General features: G+C 34.7%; 1 protein-coding gene across 3 annotated transcripts in view; it reads left to right on the top strand.

The window, feature by feature from the left end:
• Positions 1–23,902, top strand: part of plxna4 (plexin A4) — a 341,756-nt gene that overhangs the window by 309,797 nt on the left and 8,057 nt on the right. For all 3 annotated transcript variants that reach the window (XM_015352424.2, XM_069192541.1, XM_069192542.1), the window contains one exon: positions 13,954–14,166. In XM_015352424.2, the coding sequence (XP_015207910.2) occupies positions 13,954–14,166 (213 nt within the window). The remainder of the gene's footprint in view (positions 1–13,953; positions 14,167–23,902) is intronic.

Genomic DNA, 23,902 nt, shown 5'->3' with positions numbered 1-23,902 from the left:
CGGAATCATAGACTGGCCAAGTTAATCTCCAAGTGCACATGGAGAAGTGCGCATATATTTTGCATTCTAAGGAAAACATTGAAGTCAAAATATCCTAAAGAACTGCAAATGGCTTGGTGAAGCCTTGTAAATGATAACACAAATCATGCGGTGAGTTCAGTAGGACTTAATGCAATTATTTCCTGAAAAGGATATGCAACCAAAGTATATTTTTAATTCTAAAATGATCAAATGTATGCATAGATTTACCTAAAAATAATTAAAATTATACTCTTTGATGTATTTATCTTTCATATTAATCTCACAATCATACAGTAAGTATGAATTGCCTGATAAGGCAAAATTATAGTTTCAATTTTTCTTTTTTAATTTTTTATTTGGATTGCTGTCTTTTCCTTGGCACTCCTAGAATTAACTGTCCTTGAGCAGAGATTGTTGGACTGACATAAGTAGATGAGTTCTGCTTTTGTGCTGCAAAGGTGAATATTCTGATTACCTGTTAATTACTGGCAATACTTCTTTTATTTCCACCTTTCAAACATTGTAGCAACCTGACTTTAGGGTGTTTTGATTAAACAACAGTATTCAGTGTATAGCACATTATCAGTGAATTACTGCAGTATAATCCTCACGGGCACCACCGAGCAGGGGAAGATTGATGGCATTTATAGCTATGTGTGATGGCATCTCACTGCTCTTGCTCCAATGCAGTAGCTGGAACAACGAAATAAAAAGCAAATACAAATATGCAAATAAGATAAATTACATCTTAGCCTTTAAAAAGCTTTTGGCTGTTTGTTTACAGAATGCAATTTGCTTTTTAGTGTTTTTAATGATTTTAAGTTTGGATGGCCATTCCAGTTTCCATTTTGCAGAAATGGAGGAAAATAGCAAAGTAATTTGTATGTACAGTATGTGAGCTATATTGTTAACTGCATACGTCTTGCAATTGTATGCGTTAATTTGAGCGATGGCGCAAGAGCGATTGCTGCACTGAGAGACATACAACCTGTACCATGTAGCCTGATACATTCATCTCAACCACTGCGATCTGGTTGAAAAAGCTTCTCAACAATCACACTGCTCAATGAGACAGTTCAGAAAATACATATGAAAATAAACACGTGAGATGTCACGTACCTGTAGGTAATTGGTTTAGAATGGGAAATGCCCTGAGTTCTTCATGCTCTTTGACTGTCCCTCCTGAATGATAGAGAGCAATGAGCCACTGTACTTTTCAGCTGGCTTGTTTTATGTACATCTGTAGTCGGCAGCACTGTGTATCATTTGCTCCTTTGAATATATACTGAAAGCCATATTTTTATATTTTGACAGAATAGCATGCCTGCCAGTGTTTCTGTAATCTTTACAATACTAAACATGGAGTCCTGCATTAAAAACAGTGAAGCACACAGCAGCAGCTCCCCTGGAAATTCTTCATCTTGCTCGCTGTGTGAAAGAATTACACTTAAAACTGCCCACTGCTGTCTCGGTTTAGCCTTTCCATTTCTGCCATACTGCTCTGTGTGCTACTAACTGCATCAAATTATCTTCATCAGATAGCTGCGTCAGGACTGACATAAACCCAAGAGGTAATGAGCTTTGATATCACAGAGTTATTAAGGGTGCTGTTGTGATAGGCTGTGCCTTTGAAAGGAAGGTAAAAGGTTGAGAATCGCCTCCAAATTAATTTAAACTGATTGACCTGTGGTTCATTTTTTAGTAAATAAACTTTTAGTTCATTACTGAGAGGAGATGCAATCCGCTCCTGACTAGTGACTCAGTCAGTGTTAACGATATGCTAATGTTTTCTAAGCCAAAACACTCTGTGATGGGGACTGTAATAATATACTGTATTGCTCACTGTCAAGCAAATGCAAAGGGAAGCTGAGTGGTGAACTGGGATGCAGGTCTTTATTTGCTTTTTCTTATAGTCCTCGTTTTTATGCATTTGGGTTATTATGCTCTCCTACAGTCTGTTAAGTGTTTAAAAGGTTACAGTAGGTCACACTTGCATTAGACATCATTGGGATTGCTTTCAAAAGATGGTGGTATTAAACCCCAATTAATTATAAAACGTTATCTGAGGCTGAATTTATATGTTCAAGTTTAGTGCTCATTTTTGTTTTAGTTTATGAATATCTTGTATTCTGCTGTATTTAATCATTTCCTAAAGTAAATTAAGATTCCATCTCATGACTAATATTCATATTGTATGACAAAAAATGGTAATCTTTTAAAATAAATGTTTTTTTTCCATTTTTGTACAAATTAATTAAAATAAGCTAAAAATGTATTTTTCTGATTGCTATTACCCCTTAAAGTTAGTTACTTCAAGAAACCAAAAAGCTGTTTTCAAGAGATATTTATGCGATTCCCTTCATTAAAAATAAATTAAAAAATAATCTTACTGAAATTGATGTAATATTACAGATAGAAAGATCTATCACGGTAATCATAGATCTTTTATTTTGATTTTGCATTCTCATAGTCATGTTTAATAGTGAAATATAATGATTGGTTTTCCAATAACCTTTTATTGTGCTATAATGTAAAAATAATTCAAATAATTCAAATATTCTTAGCATAAAAAAGAAAAATATTGTGACTTTATTCATCCATGGCATTAAATTAATATTTCTTTTGAAAACAAGCACTCTATGTATGGCCTTATCCATTATTAGAACATTGTACTCCAAGAAGCTTTCCTAACTTTTAGCCAAGACATGTCCTAAGCAAATGCATGTTGATCTTGAAAAAGATGTTTATGCAGATACATCATTTTTGTATTCAGGACAGTTTGGAGAAGTAATGCAAAACGCTAACAGAATGTTGGGATTTAGTTAAAAAAAGGTGTTGAATTTACATCAGGGAATGTTGTATTAAAGTGTACTAGTAAAATATCAGAATAGAATATAGAATAGAATTTAAAATATCATGTAAAATTTTGGACACCCCAGTAATTGACTTTGACAAAAATGGCAATAGCTAATAAAAGGTTAATGCTGATATTAAATCAATCCAAAAACGAGTGGCCAGCTACAGTACATCTCTGTCTTATGTCTTACATGGATAGAATAAAAGAAACGTTTTTAGCCTTATGTGGAGACGATTGTGAGGGAACCTTGTTCAATTATTCAAATCCCCAAAGGACTGAGAAAATCAGCCCAATGGTCATGTTCAGAATCAACAGTGAAACACAGATGTAATCTATAGGGAAGTGCCTTTACAGGAGAACAGGAGGCAGTTCTTCACATAGAGGGTTGTGGAAGTATGGGCCATGGTGCCAAAGCTCAAACAGTACCATCGCTTATGTCAAGAAAAAAAGAGAAATGAGCTTGGTAAACCAAAATGCCTTCACTCATTTGCAAACTATTTTATGTGATTAACTTTTTGACCTCCTGTATAATATAGGATAAACCAAGAAGACAGTTGTATTGTAAAAGATGTTATGAAAACAGTAAAGCTGTAAGAAATTGATATCAATATGACCAATACGGTGCCCTCCAGATGTCTTTAGCTCCCCAATGAAACCGGAAGAAAAACATTACAAATGAAATAATGTGTGATGCTTAACATTGCTTAAAAAACTTTTAATAACTATGTACTTTGAAAAAGTTATATTTGATACGAATAATAATTCGAATTAAAAAAAAACAAGGGTCAAGTTCTTCCACAGCTCTTAATTAAAAAAAATAATAATGTTGAGTAAAAAGAAATCCATGACAACATTTTGCTGCTTGGAAACACAAAAGATACCATGTGAAATATGTAGAGGCCTCAAACTCAGTGTAATAAAGGAGGCAACACATACAGTAAAAGACATTCAATAATAGCAAGTGTAACTATGGATAAGGTTAGAGAGTCTTTCGAAGACTAAGGCCAATGGTCATGGGGATGGGGATGGCAGTACAATCCAACACAAAAAGTTGCATCAACAAATTTCTACTACTGTGTCCCATTATTCAGAAATATAAGTATGCTAGCTGTGGTAACCCTGCTAAAAAGGGGACATTCAGTACTGTATTACAAGGCAACAGTTAGAGGTCTCCAACAGAAACTGCTTTTTTCAGGATACAAAGTTTTAAAAACTTCCATTAGACCTTGCTTACATGAATGTGGCATTTATATCAAGGTTAGAAGCAAGAAGCTTTTCCAATGGACCACAAAAAAGACAATGCGTTTTTCTTAAACTATATCGAGATGAGAATCGGAGCCATGTCTTATTTTTGCATTAAGTTTGCATTCATCATGTGGTGAAAACTTGCCCAAACCTGTTATAGAATTGTGGGTGTTGGAGCCTTTAATCAAATTTGGGGAATCATGACCTTTTTAATCACCTTATTCCCTCTGCCAAAAAGCACAAATCTGGTTGTAAATGTATTGTACCATATAGGCATGACAGGACCCAAAGCATACATCCAAATCAACATACTGTGTGAATAGTTCTCCACTGGCCACATTCTCAATTTACAGACTTCAATCCAATCAAAGATTTGTACAATAGTTCTTACTCAAACAGGTAGAAAGCAAAGGAGCCGAGATTATATCTGCCTGGAGGAATAATCAGAAATATTCCCTCAGAAGTGCCAGAACCTTACAGCATACTACTGGAGATGTCTTGGTGGTGTATTCACTGCCAGAGAAGGATTTACAAAATGCTAGCTACAGAGGTGGGAATAATTATGACCTTTGGACATATATTAATTAAAACAAATGTGACTGCTCTCCGTTAATAATATGATTCCTTTTTTCAGTTTAACCAATTATCACAAAAAAGCATATTTATGCTTATTGCTAAACGTTTCTGAACTTTTGGTGTTTGTCTTTGGTAGATGTGAATATAGTGTTTTGATTTCAATTGCTTCAGTTCCTAATGTTTCAGAAATTTTTATACATATATTATATGGTTTAAGTAGTTCAGGTGGGTAGCTGCGTCAGCGTGAGTAGGCTGCAAATTAACAAGTAATAGGTTTATTCCTTGCTGAAAAGAAAAGAAAAGAAAGAAAACACAACGTTTCGGCCATGGAGCCTTTACAAAAACGTTGTGTTTTCTTTCTTCTCTTTTCAGCACGGAATAAACCTATTACTTGTTCCTTATATGGTTTAATACGGTTTCCAACTGCCATTTTAAGAACTAAAAGAAATATATTTTAAAACAGAGAACTTGTATACTGTATGTAAACTTATTCGCCAATATGTAAAGAAATAAAGAAATCTGTAATCACAGAAGTTTCATAGTCCATCGTTTTTTTAAAGTTCAACAAGCTACTTAATCCATTAGAAAGCACCTGATTCATTGGATTTATTCTCATATTTTTGGTCAACTGGTACCAGAAAGCAAAAATAAAAAAATAGAAATGAAGAGAAATGAAGAAGGTGTTAATCGGTGCTTTGAAAGACCACAGTAATGAAGCTTATTAATGCACTGACGCTTATAAATACTATATTGTTATCTCCCAGTTGGAACAAATTAATACTGACTTGAAAAACATTAAAATGTCTTTATATTTGAAAAAACACAAGCCTTGGAAAATATAAATAAACCTGAGGTATGTGTTTTGATTACATTTATCCCAGTGTTCGGGTGGCTGCCAGGGGGTTTTAAAAGCATGATTACAGCATGTACTGCAATGCAGACTACTTCACTGCAGATTAGTACACCAGGGATATCTCATTCTAGCAAATGCAAAAAAAAAAGAAAAACAAGGAAAGTTTCTTCTTTGTTCTTATGACTAATAGTGACATTATGGTTCTCATAAGCTTGTCTCATACCATGTTAGCCATTAAATTCAAGTACAGTACATGCAAAGAATCAATACACATATATTACATACACACCACTATTATATGGTATTATATGGTAAAATAGAATAGCATGGCATGCAAACGTTTCAGAAAATTATCCACAAGGATAATAACATGTGATATTATATATGATATAATATCATTATTATTAAAAAATATGTTCATTAAAATTATTTACGGCTATCTTATACTCTCAGTGTTTTATCAAAATTCCTTCCTCAAAATCTTGAGCAGTTACTATGAGATATACTGTCTATAAGGTACTTTTAAATATCTCAAACAAAATAAGTTATTTGACAGTATTTGACAATTTTAATGCCAATTGTTAATTATCCTGGCTCATTGTTTTGATTCCTTTACCTTCTTGTGGAGGAAATGAGATCAATCTTCTACTGTACATCACCTGTTGTAGTTTGTGAAGCAAGGATGCAGGAAGAAAATACAAAAACAGACGGCATTTTTCAAGTCTTATGGGAGAGAATCAAATTGGTTGATGAGCCTGCAAGAAAGGAATCATGCATCTGTTTTCTTTGTATATAAAACTTTCTATTTTTAATATTCTCTCAGTCAGTCTGCATTATGAACAGACTTTGTGAAGTGGTCTTTTATGCTTATTTTATTTTTCGTATTCTTATGCTCATGTAATACACCTTACAAGTATATAGAATAAGTGCAAGTTACAAAAAGAAAAAAGTGATATATGACAATAGAGGTAAGCACATATACTGTAAGTATAGCCTGTACAAAGCAATGTGCATACACAAGTTGTGAAAAAACCACAAGACAAGTTGCAAGCTGGTGTTAATTCAACATCAGGGTATGGAATGCAGTGATGAGTTAAGACTAAAAACTTAGGGTCCAGGGAAAAGACAGAAGGGAACTATAGTTCTAGGCCAAGGCTGACTGGTGCTGTCCAGGTAGATGAGGAGGTTCTGGAGAGCTGTCAGAGAAAGCACTGGAGACCTAATAAGATGAGCTTGGGAAACAAAATCTACCTCCTGTCTGGTAGGGCAGATATCAGTGCTTCCTTCTTCTTTTAGTGAGAAATAAAGGATTGAAACTTTTTTTGAGAGCTATCAATTTTTTGTAAAATTTGCTATAATACAGTTTTTGTAAGAACTGACAGAAATTCAATTGTATGCACATTTACCACTGCAGCTTTGTGTTTTAATTAAGCCCTTCAACAGAAGAACTAGTATAAATTTGTTGGAAAGGTATCTGGATTCTGAAAGTTCACCAACTATGACTATGTACCTGCACAGATTCTACAATTATTTTATATTCTACCATTCTCACAGGCAGGTTTACACTGATATCCTATATTCAGTGTTGCACGTTTTCTGCGTTTATTTTTTGTCACATGATATCTTAGTAAAACTGCTTTTGGCTGATTCTGGTAAAAACATGAAAATGGAAACACTGCTAATTACAAAAAAAGGAACAAGCTGTTTTTTCCAGCTCAGTGAGTGTTTTGCTTCTCCTGATCTCTCAAGCACAGTTTACAAGTGATCACTAAACCTGTAGTTTGTTTTAACACCTATTTCAGTCCTGAAGATTACTAACTGATACTGTATATAGTATAATATGGATGAAGATTTTCAAGTCGGTAGCTGTGTCAGCATGCGTAGTCTGTAAAGGAACAGGTAAAGGGTTATTCCATACTGCAAGGAAAAGAACCCTTCTTCAGGTGTCCAGAGCTCAAACATCGTCTCTTTTCCTTTCATTATGGAATAAACTTTTACCTGTTCCTATGATATGGATGTGCATTTTATTTTTACAAGTTATTGAGGATGATGTCTAAGAATTGTTCTTATCAACAGAATAGAGGTGCCTGTGGCAATGTATATAATAATCAAAATATATTTAAAATATGTTTAATAATAATAAAACACCCTATTCCCAGAGAAAGTAATTAATGAATTTCGGTACACCAGGATCTAGTGCAGAGGCAATATCTACTAATTGCTTTTGAATGGAGGTACGGCATTGTAAAGTAAACCCTGAAAATGTTAAAAACACTGAAAAACCCTGATGATGCTTGACCAATTCAAGGTTGATGACGAAGCATATGAATGATATGAAGATAAACACCTTAACTAACCTTAACTGCTGGAAAGTAGCACAGCATTAAGATCTGCACATCCAAAGTCTTAAGAGCCTACAGCAAAGGTCTTGCAGTTGCTGATATAAAGAAAACCCATGATTCTTAGGTAAATTTGCACACATTTTTAGTGTGAGAAAGGGATTTATACTCCTTTTCACATGTGTCATATTTTCTTTACACACCTCCTGTGTCACAAATTTGGGATTTGTGTGAGCTACAGTACATCATATTCCCATGACAATGGCAAGATAAGATAGAGATTAAAGTCTGTGTGTTGGCCCAGCACTGATACTTAGCATATGCACTGAACTAATCTGGTAACATACAACAAACTTTTATGTTAGATCTGGGAACATTCCTAGATAATGATGTCTTGGAATTTCTGCAGACTTAATGTTAAGAAATGCAAAATATTAAAATAGTCCTCGTTCAAAGTTTTGATGCCTGGCAGAATCTAGATAGCAATATTGAGAGGCTTTAAGAACAATACTATGTTTACCAATAATAATTTGTTCTGTTTTTAAGGCCTCTTAATAAATACAGTATGTTATGAAGACAAATAATTAATATTTCTCAACTGTATTAATACCATTTTGATTTATTTAGTCTTCATGGAGACGTCAATGGTTTTGTGTTTCCCAATGTGCATTTAATACTCATTAGGAATCATTCAGATCTATTTGGCCTTTCAGCAACCAAGCAGACTTACTATTTTTGGACAATAGAAACCGTTTCTCCAAATAGAAGTGAGTTTGGAAACCCAGCAAGAAAAATAAACAGACATTTAAACACTTCTATAACATAGAAATAAAGTAGAATTCCATGTGAAAGTTGCATTACTCAAAGACACAGATCTTGCACAAATGAAAATGACATGCTAGTCACATATTAACAAATACAAATGGACAGCATGTTGAAAACCCATGGTAAGAGATGTACTTTTTTCTGTTTCAAAACAGAGCTTGTTTTTTGACATTACAAAAAATCTGAAAACTGTGGAATGTTTTGTAATATACAGTATAGTAATAATTCATAGATATTTCTGTTTCTTGTGATATAGCATGCATTTGTGAGCACATAAGAAACTAAGAAACAGCTGGATATGCAGAACATACTGTAGATATCCAGTTTTACAATTGTTCTTATGGGGTCAGTGGTATTTTGGACATTTAATGATGTCAATGGTGTAATTAAGAGGATAGGACTGTGATGTTAACCTCTGTTTCTCTAAGTACTGGATTTAGGACCTGTTAAAATCTTATAGAAGCATTTGTCTTGAGAGCAGTGTTCCTTTAATAATCCACCGAATAGGACTCCCAAGAGACATATAGTTTGTGTCTGCACACAAGAGCGTTGCTGCTGAACTAGAGATTCCTAAAGGGTTTCACCAGTACAATTAAATTTAGTACTCTGCTATGGATTTTTTCTGTTTATATTCTAATTAAGATAACCAGAAAGTCAAAGGGCAACAAGGTAACTCTGAATCTGTAAGGAAAAAATTATTTCAAGGAAATCTCTCCATTCATATAGAAATCACATCTCATGCAAAGCAGTCTATGCAAATAATTCAATGATGTCCAATAAAACATTGAAATAAGCACTCAGGCTTTTTGGGAATAATCATAATCATAATCAGCAAACAATGCCTGAACTAACTAAATTCATGCAAAAGTGATATTAAAATAATTTAAATGCAAATTGTGATACCAGAATATTTTAGTTTCTAAAGAGCATTTGATGCCAAATAGATGATTATTATACATAATAATACACATGAGTTTTAAAGTAAAATGTATTAAAGAGTAGCAAGTGGTTTCTGAAACTTAAATATACTGTTTCATGTCATATTTCCTACAATTAAGTGATGTACTCATGTATTTTAATTTAAATATATTTTAATTCCTAACACTCTGATATCCTTTTACTGTAAATGTACACTTTTATTGTCCAACAGGGTCAGTCTGAAATATTGTCCAAATACAGTACCTCTGATATTTCATTGAATTCTGCTTAAAGTGTGGGAGGAGACACAAAGAAACGACTTGTTGATATGTATGAGGAAGAAAAGAAAAATATATTATCTAAAGCATATATAAATGAGAGAGAATTTTCAGTGAACAAAAAAGAACCACAAATTTCAACACTGAAATAAGAAGCTAGGTGTATCACAAGCTGCAGTCTTTAATATTTTCTCTCCTTTACATTAATGCAAAACATAGGCATTACATATAACTTACAAGTGTGTTCTCCTTGAACAATTAACAACAAAATATTTCAGTTTTATTGTATTTAGGCATTATTTTATATTTAATTGTCAGATTTTTGTTATTGTAGAACCTTTGCCTTAACTCACTGCAAGAATGAATGTGTTAAGTAAGGTGATAATTGGTACATTAACCTGGCTGTGTTTCCAAAGAGAACACAGCTGCTTATTAGTCCTGGTGTGCAAATCAATGCTCTGTTCTTCAAAAGCTGGAACAGTACATTTCTCAGAACACAGGGTACAAGCAGGCAACTGAACTGAAAATAGTAAGGATTATTCTGTAAATACAATTTAACGTGCGAGATCGAATTTTGTCTTCTTCTTCATGGTAGTCTGTTTGAGAAAGTTGATGAGTACAAAAAAAGTCAGCAAATGTATTACAGTAGGAGTAAAGTAAACTGAAAGATTTGTTATTGTTGAGAGAAAACGACAGTGGTGTCTGAGGTATTTCACAGTTATTGAAATAATCGAGTCTTTTAGGCCTGTGTCTGTCTGTGTACTTAATTTACTGTGCTCTTAATTTCCAAAAAGAGACTTAAGGGAGGAGAAACCTCTTAGACGTTTATTTAACTAACGAAAATCTTTTAAAAATATTCCTTTTTTAATCCACAGAGAGAGAAAATTCTGCCAAACAGCCTTCATACAACATAATGTAAATTAGTTCCTATTCTGGAGAACTAGTGTTTCAAGGAAGCTTGTAACATTAAAGTTTACCAGTTACATTAATATTTATGTGCTTGTAATTTTACTTCACAAACATACTCCATGTAAATGTATTGGTACAACTTAGGACCTCTTAAGAGACTGGCAGTTCAGCCCCCCAGTTTCCCTCAATTTTAACTTTTATCAGTGTTAACTTGCAACAGCTGAATTTCTCCACCATGGGTATCTTATTTATTAGTGCTGAGCACAGATGAAGCATGGCTCTGAGACTTGATAATCCATAATTCACATATCTGCACTGTTTTGTTTTAAAGGTCAAGTGATGTAAAATACATTGTGACCTTTTTATATCGGTGAAAATTGTATGGCATAATAACTTTTACAGCCCTGTTTGGCACGATCAGTGTTTTATGATGCTCTGTTTAGAGATCTTAAATCACAGATTTTGATGATATAAAAAAGAAAGCATTTTGTGTGTGAGGTTTTGTTGTGAAGTTTCTGTAATCATGAGTTACATTAATGATCTGGTTAGTTGAATAGTTAGATTACACATATTGAGTTAGCAAAGGCAAAGTGAAATCCTTTGTGTGTGCAAAGAGTATATTATGGAAATACTCATATCAACATGACACTATTAGCTTTTGCAAGTATACAGTATATAATAATATATGTAGCATGATCCAGTGATTTTTGGTGCTAATGACTTAAATTGACTTAAACCTGTTAACTTTTCTTGACTAAGTTCACAATTGTCCATATTTGACAATGTGTAGTGTACTGAAGCGATTTTTCTAATCACCAATGCAGAGCATGAACCACTGAATTTAAGTTGCTTTAACAAAGGAAACAGTAAATTGTAGCTGCGATGAAGTTTTCAAATTCTGATGTTAATCTGGCATGTCATGTAGGTTTAAAGAAAATGAAAAATTACTCCCCTAATAATTTTGATAATAAATTGGTGCTTGTGCATGTGATTCAGTCAGACAGGAGTGTGTACAGTATTTCAGTCAGGAGAGTTCCAGTAGTAAAAAGAAGTACTGCAGAGTGGTTAAAAACTTTGGTATTACAAAATAAATGTGAGATCAAAGTAACCTAATATACTGTATCTGAACCTATGTTCTGGTGTATGGTACTAATAAAATCCTGAGTTAAGCAATACTAAGCCTACAATCCTTCTTGAAAACAAAAGATCAAGAGCTTCATGAAATCTAATTGAAGAAGGAACGTCAAGCCCCCTGCATATCGGTTCTTTAGTGCAGAGAATTAAGTCCTTTAGTGCAGAATTTCAGGAGGTAGCCTAACTTCTAAGCTTCCCCATTTCCATTCTCCAATGCATAAATATCTTGCTTGCTGAGTTCCCCTATCTGTTTCCATCTCACACCCTTCTTCCACTGCACCTTACCCTTGCAGCAGCTCCCTAGCTCATTCTTAATGAAGAGAGCGGGAGTCCTGTCAGTCTTCTCCTCACATGCAGCCCATTCCCTCAGTCAGGCGAGTGACTGCAAATCAGAATTTTAATACAGTTAATCACTACATCTAATTAATTAGAATTTGGCCAAACTGCTGAAAGAGGTACTATGATTTGAATAATCAGGTTTGACCAATGGGCTCTGCTTGTTTGTACCTTTTTTTCATCTTGATCTTCTCAAAGTTTCTTTGCCATTCATTATAGTTTTTGCTTTTGTTCATTTTTTTAGGGTGGTTTTGCTAACTTGAGCATGAACTTAAACAGGTATAGTATTTTGCCACAGGGTGAAAAAGTGAAAAGTTTTTTAATTTAACGAAGTTTGAAAAAGTGAAGATACTGTTGTACACTGTGCATTGTGACGGAAGCGTACAATTGTGATGCATATTTAATGAGAAGTATTTGTAAACAAACCTTTGCTTTGGCTGTAGTAGCTTGGTGATTATGTCCCATTGATTGAATCAGCCTTCACATTCACAATTTCTACTGTGAACCCTAAACACAAATGTGTCAAAATGTCTATTAATTCTGGAAATATTATCCTAGGTTAGCTGAGCCAGATTGCAAATAACAAGGCTCTGTAGTTGCAATGTTAATATCCTTTTGATCCTCACAAATCCCTGTAGATTCTTTCAGATTAATTTGAAAGCATAATACTGGGTTTTCCCAAATCCTCTTTTGTGCCGCTCACAGATGCATGACGTTTGGGGACAAAAATGATTGTTTTTGTTTTGTTTTCCCTTTGATGTTTTAACATATCATAACTATTAAGCTAACAGGAGCATTTTACCAACATGAATGTTTCTGTTAAAGTCTTATTACCCTAAGTAAGTCATTTAAGCATCTGCAAAAAAACACACCTGTTATGGAGATACTCAGTAATTTAAAAAACAAACTGGCCTATATAATGTGATATACATAACTTTTTAATTCATCTGATATCTTTATATGAAGCTAAAAACACGTTGATGTACTTTATGCTGTTTTGTGTTTTATCAGAAATCTATTGAGTTAGTTATTTTAGTTAGGAGTAGTATAGTAGTAGATAGTACTTAGTAATTGCTTCTTTGTTGATTTTTTTTGCTGTAGAGCTTAAACAGATCAGGGTGGGTTTAAAGAAGGTCATTGCACTGGCTGACAAAAAGATGATTGCATTTTTTAAAATCTTATGGTACATCCCTGATGATTTTCAAAATGTAGAACTGACATTTTGTACTCCTGTTCCCAAAATAGGAAAAACCAGCTGCTAATCAACATTGGTATGATTCTCATTTAAGCATACCTGAAAATGTCCTGTCTCCTGATAGTTCTCCATACATTGATATTTTTCTTATTCTGCATTTAATACACAGATGTCTCCAGGAAAAATGAGTTGGATAATGAAACAAATGCTACATAGGGTAAAATAAAAATTTTAGAGTCAGATAAATTATATTTTAATAGAATTGTATTTTAATAATTATAATCTTAATAAACATATGTCCATTAGAGGAAATGCTGGTTTCAGTTTAAAGGTCAGATCCATTAAAAAGAAATTTGTGCTGAAAGCAAGAAAAAGCACATTAAAATATTATTTAAAATTAAGATAACATGATCAAAAAGCGTTGTTTAATGGGAACATAATTGTAACACTTGTTTTTCTTTTAACAGCCTGCCCTTACGATTTTGGGTGAATGTGATCAAGAACCCCCAGTTTGTCTTCGATATCCACAAAAGCAGCATCACAGATGCCTGCCTCTCAGTAGTAGCACAGACCTTCATGGACTCCTGCTCGACGTCAGAACACCGGCTGGGCAAAGACTCACCCTCCAACAAGCTTCTATATGCCAAGGACATTCCCAGCTACAAGAGCTGGGTGGAAAGGTCAGTGCCCAGCACATATACCCCGGGAACTCACAATGAAGAGCCTATCAACAGATTTTAAAATGCTTTTGATCACTAACATTTCTTACTGTCTGACTTGTAGCTGTTAAATGTTCATAAAAGCGAAAGCTGAAACAACTACTATGAAGAATCTGACCACGCAGTAATACTGTACATATACTGAGAAAAAGGCATCCATATCAGAGCATTGTAACCATAGGTAGCCAAATTTGTTGAAGAGGAACAATACTCAATTTGAATTGTTCATTTTTTGTTGTATCAGTTAGATATGATTTAAGCCACAACAAATAGTTCTTGTCAGACCAACAGTCTTTTCACCAAGTCAGTATCATCAACAGTATCAATGACAGCACTGAGGTCCAATAGTATAAAAATAATTAAAACAGTTATCAATCTTCAGCATATCATTAGTAACCCTAAAATGTTTCTGTTACTGTACTACACTTCAATCTGACATTGGCTGAAATAGTGTCACGGACGTCCAAAGGGACTAACCGTGGGGAGCAGGAGAGCGGAAAAAGACCCATATGCATAGCGGCGAGATGGGAAAAAGGCCCGGGCTCATTAGTGCAAAGAGTTCAGGAATGCCGTATAGAAACCTATGCCCTCAGGGAGCGGACGTGGGGCGCCCTGGTGCTAGGCGGGTCTCAGGACATCCGAACATCAATGCTGAGCAAGGACAGAGTGCAAGACCTGGAAATATATAGCCCAAGGGAAAGAGAGGGACAGGAAGGACAGCAGACTGGAAACTAGGGACAGGAGAGAGAAGGAGTGCCCTCTGGCTGCAGAGGGCGTGACCAATAGTTTACACAGCTTGTTTGAAAATATATAATCTTGTTACTGAACAGCACCAGCATGCTGTTAAAAGTTAGATTTAGACCAATATTTACTGAACTGGCTGGGGTCTAAGTTCAGCTATTTCAACAGAGAAATAATAATGTCAAGTTTAATGACTGATGGAAAAATGCAAGATATTATTGACTAACAGCATTTAAGATATGACAATGGCACAAAGAAGAGATGAGATTTGCTAAGATTTGAACACCAGAAGGCAGTGGTAATAGGATCCAAGGAAATTATTTTAGTGATAATTTCAGGTATTTGCTGGGTAGAAATTCAGATGAGATATATTAACCTTGAGATTACATACTGTAATTATTCTCAGGCAGAGAATCATAAAATACAATTTGATTTAATATTTTATACATTTTTTTTAATTCAACAAGTTTAGCGAGTCTACAGTCTGCATTTAAGAGGTAATGAATTGTATGAAAAAGCATTCTAGAATTATTCTTCTCCTTTTCAATTAGCTTTCCAAAAAAAAAAAGACCTTGAAGCAGTCTGTGCATTACTATTGGATTGTTGATGTTGCTTGAAAGCCATTAAATGAACAGACAGGCCAATGTCCCTTTATCTATGTTTTTCCATGGTATTTCATGCAGTGAAGCTAATTTTAGTACCTAGCAGAGGTATTTCTTCTAATTTTTATGTATAATGGAGACATCAAGTCAAGCTACTGTAGCTGTGGGGCACTGACGTAACAATGGCTTGGGAACGCATATTTGAATGAATATCCTTGATGTCAGGAACTTAGTTTTTGAGCAGTTACTAGAACCTACAGATCAAGTGATTAGATGCTAGGTTTAAGCAGGTCACTAATGGACAAACTGCATGTGATATCAAGGGCTATTATGTGTTCTTTGGCATGAGTGGAAAAATATACATTTTAACAAAAGAGAGGGAATCTGGGGTGTTGATCTTGGGTTATACCTGGGGGGGGGGGATGTTTACAATCTTTTGGGAATGAGACAAACAAAAAGATTCATGCTGAAACACTTTAAGTTGATATGGTTAGAGCTGAGGGGAATATCACTAAGAGTGGCTATGTCAGGAGAATGTGAAATCACAGGTTTGATACTGGTCCCTGGCCAAACAGGATCTGCCAGTAGGCAAATGAAAGGAATCTAGACCAGGAAACTGGAACATGTAAGTTTAAGGACTAAGCAATGGTGGGTCCTTTCTAAGTTGATTTACTACTTTTCCATTTATTACAGAAAATATGGTTATATGTAAATAGGTCCTCCAGACTAATCACTAATGCACATATTTTTATTAGTACCTTTTTCCAGCTCTGTGTTTCCCACTGTATATTTACAATTGATATCTTAGCAGCTCTTCTCTTGTCCACATAAATGTGATCTTTTTGGTGTTTAGCCATTCTTCAATTCTAGCAATATATTATTTTTCCTTTGCTGCTTCCGTAGTGCCTTCAAATCATGTTACTGTGGCATCATTTTTGAATTTCACTCTTTTTACTGACTCTGCCAGAATCTAGTTCATGGATATAAATTAGGGAAAGCAGTGTCATTAATAGATATCTCTATGGGACACCATTAACTATATCACTGCAATTGGAGCATTCACCACTTTCCTGTCCATTTACCAGTTCTTAATCCAAATATCTGCATTTCCCTGAATGCCTGCAAAAGTTACCTGGAGTTTGAGAATTAATCATTTTCAATAGACATCCTAAAAAGCATTTTGGAAATCTAAATTTACCATATCATCTCCTCTGCCTGTATCCATTACTGATGTCACTTGTTGAAATAACTCTATTTATATATCATGTAATGCCATGAACAGGTATCATAGGACAATCCTAAGAGAAATTAACAATAGGAAAAACCTAGATAGAAGCCTTGACAACAGAAGGTCTTAAGTTAAAAAGAATGTACAAGAAGTGTGTAAAGTTTTCCAAAAAATGTTTATCGTCATTTTGTCTGTGCTTTCAGGGTCAACTTTGTTAAATTCATTAACCTAAAGACATTACAGTTTTGATTGCAGTATGAAAAAATACCCAATAGTACAGTATATGCTTGAAGTTAAGGGACTAAATTTAATTGCATTCCTTTCTGAGCAAAGGACTTGATTGCTTTCAAAAAGGATGACTACTGAAAAAAGGTCATTAAAGATAATTGAAAGACGACAGCTGTATAATGATGAGTGTGTACAATGCTGAGTTATCGGTCTGACAATTTTCATTTTAATTGAAACTTTGTTGGCTTAAGAGGAAGTCACAGATACTCTCCATAATATGGGATAGTTTTTTTAATGTAACCAGAATAACACCTCTTTGACCTGTTTTGAATGATAAAGAGGTCGTCTTCTTAGTGTTAAAAGCTTAGCATGCCTCTCATAGTTACTCTGGAGTTCACTGCACACTAGAATTAAGCAAGCTTGCTTCATTTTTATTTGGTGCACCATTTAGACCTCATTATTAGCACTAATAAAAAATTGCACCAATATACTTTTTCAGAAAGTAGGACAGCTGTTAGTTTTCCATAGCCCAAGGTAGCAAAGTGTGATTCTGTGATCCATTTCCCAAACACTAAATTTCAAATTAAAATACATTATAAATAAATGGGGCTCCTGAAATGCTTGAGGCTCTCTATGTTTAATACACAAAATGTGTGGCAGTTTATGAAAATGCAAGCAGTAGTGTTGGTAATTTGTTAAAATGAAAGTTTTATTAAATTTATTTGAGAGCAGTACTGAATAAAAAATGATTTGGTTTGTGGAAAGGTTAAAAAAATATTTATTTGCTGTCAGTGTATGAGATTGCAGAATTTCCTATAGTGAATAAATACATATTTTTGTCATATTTATAGACGAGAATGAATAATGATGATAAAGTAAATCAAATAAATTTGTTTTAAGGGCTTCCATAGTGTTGATCCAGTATTGCCATCCGCTTGAAGCTCTGATTGAGCACTATGCTTCAAACCAAGATTCATTGTTATTCATTTGCTTTATGGATTACAAGTTAATTACAATTACAAACTGTTCTGTCACAATGTTTACGTTGGAAAATTCCCCAGCTGTTCAGTGATGTTACAGGGTCTATAACAAATACTAATATGTTTTCTGGCTGTTCAGAATTGTTTGCCCCAAGGGGTTAATAATTGGACTTTACGAATACTGCTTAATGCGGTTCTTCCTAATTTCATGCATTGACCTGACATTCCAAGCTGAATTGTTTATGTCATTTTGCATTAAGAGTCGTCAATATTGACTGCTTCTGGCAGCTATATTAGACACTTAGTTGATACCATTCAAATCCGATATGAAAAAACTGAACTTCTGCTTCTTCTTTTTATGAAAAGATGGTTGTTGTATAGCAGTGTTCCTTCATTAATATGCAGTAGTCACAAGATGTAGTTAAGGAACCGTGATATGTTTGCTTCACCTTACACTGGGAAGTAAACTGGAGAAGATTGGAACACCTGCAGTACCTCCTTAAAATCAGACTAAAATGTAATGACTCATCTTATAATAATGGAGCTTATTATAAGTAAGTAGATATCGATGTGGCTAAGAAATAATCACTACAAAACCCAACACAAGGCTTAATATAGGAAAATAAGCACCCAGAGCTCATTTTTCTTGTGTTTGTTTTTCCTCAGAGCTGCATAAAATTTCTATGAACTTTTGTTCCTGAAGATGAAGCATATTTTTCTCATTTTGTGCTTCAGTCTGCTTTCATTCATGTCTTAGTAATTACACAGTAAAGCTTAAAAGACCTTTGGAGTAAAATGAACACAAATGACCTTGCCTGCAGTCTTTTAAATCCAGCAAAAAAAATCTTACTGTAGTTCACTTTGAGTACAATAATGATGAAAGAGATCAGCAGTGAAACTTTTGTCTGAAAATGGCTTGCCGTGCTTCACGTTGTCACAACCTGCAATTTTCTATGCCTTGTCAATTACAAAGAAGAATGAAGATTTACTGAGTTTATAAAATAAAGAAAAATTTTACAATTTGCGTTATTAGTGAGACAGTCTTGAATAGAATCCATGTACTGTTAGTGCCTGCAGGACATGTTGAAATGAATGGTGTAAGTGCTTCTAGCCATACAGATATGCCTGGTTCACAGAGCTGGGTCTCAGTAAATTAAACTGTCATGCATTCTCAGGTTCTCACACTTGATGTCTGCAGTGCCACACAATTTCCACCTCTGTCTGCCTGCTGCCTCACTCTTCAGGTCCTTATGACAGATATGACATGTGGTGAAATGAAGCTGACATAACATATGCTCCAACTGACTTTACTGTTGTAAAAACTATTGTGTGTCGCTGTGAACACCATGGACTTCTGTAGAACCCTTTATGGAATTCAGAAACATATGCGATGTGTTTTTGTATAACTGTACACATTAACAGCATGGCACACATTTTAGTTAGAAACTCACTGTGCTTTTCAAACCTTGACTTCAAGAACAGCCAGATGTGCTGTATTAAATGTTGTTGCCAATTTGCATGTGTTTTGTGGTTTAGTTTTCCTCATACAAAAAGTCATATGAAACAATTATTTAAAGACAGGAATTGAAGGATATTTTGAATATAAGTCTTAAGAGGAAGGACTGAGAGTTAATGGCTGTGGCAAAGTTTGGAATGGATGATCTTTTGTCCCTGACTTTATCTGAACCTCATCAGCAGCAGATATAACAAACAAACAAGCATCATGATTTATATATCCTAGGGGAAGTCATGTAATTGTAAAATTACAACAACAGCAACATTCGTAATGCATCAATATAGCTTTCTAAGGAGCACCTCTCTTCTCTTAATGCACTGGTTATTTCAAACATTTTTTTCCATAAATAACTGAAAAAGGATCTTAGCTAATGATAAGCAAAATGAAATTACACTTTCATGCCTTGCTAACAGAGCATCAATTATTTTCCTCTTTGCAAATGTGCTGAAAATGTTAGCTTGAAAGTCATATTTCCAGTATAATAGTATTCAACCATACTGCTGAAACCACAGGAGTCTGATCTAAAAAAATGAAAAAGAAAAACATCATCCATCGACCTTTCCCATTTTCTTGCGAAAACAGTTGGCAACTTTTTCCTATCAAGTTGTCTTGGGGTACTTTGGAAACTGAGGATTTAAAGGAACATGCCTCTGTCTACTTTGTCACTCTGTGACAAACATATGTTTATTCAGACAGACAGCTATACAGTAGGTCTTCAGGGGTTCAGGTAGTATACTATTATTTCAAGTATAATTTATACTGTTACAGTTTAACTTCTCATAATTTATCTTCTCTTATATCAGTTTTTAACATTTTGACAAAATATGTAACTGCTTTTTGGGACAGTATTTTATAAGGAATGAACTACATATGAAGTTAAATAGTAATTTTAAGTAAAAATGGTTTAACCACATAGCTTAGGCATTTGAAACACTTCTTAAATTAATTTTGGAAAGCAATAAATGATAATTCAGTAGTGAACTAAATTTTGCAAAGTATTTTTACTATAAAATGTTATTTAGACTATTCTTAGGCAAAGGATAAAACTGCACTTTTCTGTTTAAAAACAGATAAAAGTCCCTTTTATAGTCTTAACTACTTGCAGTAGTTATAGTCTTTCCTAGTTCTCTGTTTTCATAAGAAAAATGTTAGGATACGAAGAAAAGCTAAAGAAAATACTGTATATACTAATAAAAATTGCTATGTGTGTTTGTTTAAATGTACCGTCTAGGCCTTGACTGGACTAAAACTTTAGCCCACCCACCAATCACAAGTTTTCGAGTTTGATGCATTCAAAAGGTAGAAGCAAGTGTAAGTGTCTGACAAACAAATTCCATCAAGTATTGTGTTCAGTTTTTAGGTAGTCTGCCTTTCAGTTTTTTAAAGGTCACTTATGGGCGGTGTGGTGGCTCTGTGGCTAAGGATCTGCGCCTGTGGCTGGAAAGTTACTGGTTTGTATCCCATGGCCGGCGGAAGAATCCTACTCCGTTGGGCCCCTGAGCAAGGCCCTTAAACCCAACTGCTCCAAGGGCGCTGTATAAATGGCTGACCCTGTGCTCTGAGAAATTGATTAAACTTGAAATTTTCTCAAGAGATTGTATATAGCCAATAAAGTAATCTCTTAGGGCCTAGAATCCTAGAATCCTTAGGGCTTAGATTTAAGCTTCAGAGTGTCTGATTAAAATACTTGCAATGTCACATTTGACAAAAATTGTTCACATGCAATACTTTTCCTGTTGACAAACTGATTTTCTTGACTGTATAACAGAAGATGAATTGCTGTCAACACAGAAGTAAAGACTTGCCTGCAGCTTTACTGAACTAATTCGGAATCTCTGGCAGAGCCATTTAATACTGCTTGACAATTTACCACCATTGTTGTTATTACCATTAAAAAGCAAATTAAACAGTGAATGATAGTAAACAAAGCAGACCAAATAAAATATAAAACTCCTTGATCTGCTTTACTGAGTATTGTGAGAGTCTTTTGACAAGCTGAACTGGGGTGTGAAAGTTCCCAGTAGGCTTCAAGATGACATTTCCTGGTGGACAGTCACATTAAATGTTGCTGATGGCTTTGCTTCACCTCCAGTGAAGTCCATGCTGTTGCTCATATTTAGAAGAAAACTTTCCTTCACTGTTGGATTCATAAGGCTGCTTTAACATGACTTGAAATACTGAATATAAACTTCACTCAACCTATACTGATGAGTATAGGAGTCATGGTTTGACAATTTCCACAGAGTAATAACTTTGCAGCTTTGTGATTTAGTAGCACTGTGCCTATCCTTGACTGTCACTTATCTAAACTTGACGTGGAAGCATTACCTTCTTTTATTTCAGATTTTCTTCCCATTAAATGCAAGGGTCTTGGAGAAATTTCAGACTTTTTACCTTGGGTTTTATTTAATATTTTCCTTTCAAACGTTTAGTGAGGCGATTAAACAAGTAAGAGAGGCCCCCTGAAGAATTTACCTGAGGCTGTCAAAGAATAAGACACCATAGCAGAATCCAGCACATCCCTATGAACACTGATGTAGAATTGACAGTGTTTTTTTTTTTTGCACCGCTTATGAACATCTGAAAAGTGTCATGTAACACAAGCCATGTCAGCTTAGCCTGACAATTTTGCACTGTACCATCTAACCCTTAAATATGGAGCGGTCTTTCAGAAAACAAACGCAGAGCTCTGTTCACTAAGTGGAAACAACCCAAACAAAGTACCCCTGCCTAGCTTTTGTTCTGAATGAAAAATTACCTCAGCTCCTAGTGGCTTTCTAAGTGCTCCCCACATCAGCAGGTGTGTTGTGCCCTGGCGGTGAGTCATTGGACACCTGTCACTTACCCTGGCTTGGCAAGCTTTTGTTCCTAATTGTATAATAGACTATTATCAAGTCAAATTTTTATGTCCAGAAGATGTCAGGTTGAAGGAATTAAAAATGTAAATGATTGAGTTTAATTAACAAGTTGACAGGGGTGCACAGCTGCAGTTGACAGTGACTGATTGTCTTCCTCCAGCCCTCTTTATTTTGAAGCAGTTAAGACCTTATACAAGAGTAGGGGAGGGGGGGTACAGCAGAGAAGCCAGACAGGTGTCCTTTATAGTGAGGAGCTCTATTTAAAGTACTTTACAAGGGCAAAAGCCCATTAAGAGCCATCGCGGCTCTCTAATGTGTTGCATTTACATTCTGGAACCAGAGGAGTCGATTTACGGGTAGCAGGAAGTTGTTTGTCACTTGAATGAGGAAAGTGCCGGTAACAATGGCAAAAATGAAAACCCGATGAGAAGGAGTGGGATGGGGCCTCCAGGATGTACAGTAATTATGTTATTGGCCTTTATTTTCAAGAACTGTATTTTTCCTGGAATACGCAGTAGTGATGAATGGATATGAATTTTATGGCATTACTACAAACAATAATTTTATGTCATTTTAAAGAAACACAAAAACAGAAGTGGTTGTTTCACAGATCCTTATTTGTATAGATATTCCAGGCTTAACAATAAAGCTTGTCTGTGGAAAATTAGCAGACTGCAAAGTCAATCCTTTGTTCACAATACTGAAGAGAATAGGAAGACCAAATTAATGAAAGCCTATTTTTCAGCCCAGGCTGTTTTAAGTAATGAGTCGGTTTTACATTTGTGAGCATCAGTATTACTTTCTGAAATGTTTGCATGCCAGTAAACAGTACCCAGAACTAAACCATTACTATGCTTGCCATGTTACAAACGCAGTCCAGCAGTCTCAGTCCTCAGTTGGCAGGTATGGACTGACCAGGAGCTAGAGGCCTGTGGCAAACAAAAATCCATCAGCTACCTGGCTTGTTATTTCCAGCTGACAGCTAGGTAAAAAAATATTCAATTGGGAGGTAAACCTCTTTTACATATTGAAAATTATTGTGTGAATTATCCAAAGCTATTGGATAATTCAAAGCTATTGATCAATTATAATATATGCAACAAATTTGCTTTAAAAAATGATCAATTTGTGAGTTGTTGGAATAACAGGAAAAGATTTACAGTATTTTGTTTTCAAATCATTTCCTTTCAAATTAAAATTAAAAAGTAATTTAACTTTGTTTTACTGTAGACTTTCCAACCTCCTCATTTTCAGATCCAGAACTATTCATGTATCACTTTATAATTAAATGTGATAGTTATCATTATGAAAAAGACACAATTATGGTTATTTTGTATGTTCATCCTTATATCCCATGATTGTACCCTTTGAAATGATAACCTTACAGTTTATATTAAGCATAGTAGAGCTTTCAGTACTGCACTCAATAACTGTGTTCTAGAATCTAGATAACCTCAGCAGATACTGTATACTCAGGTAGGATCCTAATCTTTTTGTTTTATATTTTAATCAAAACTACAGTATACTCCATATCATAAACTAAA

This window comes from Lepisosteus oculatus, chromosome 7 (assembly GCF_040954835.1).
Source record: "Lepisosteus oculatus isolate fLepOcu1 chromosome 7, fLepOcu1.hap2, whole genome shotgun sequence".
NCBI classification, from domain to species: domain Eukaryota; kingdom Metazoa; phylum Chordata; class Actinopteri; order Semionotiformes; family Lepisosteidae; genus Lepisosteus; species Lepisosteus oculatus.
This window is presented reverse-complemented; position numbering and strand designations above follow the sequence as displayed.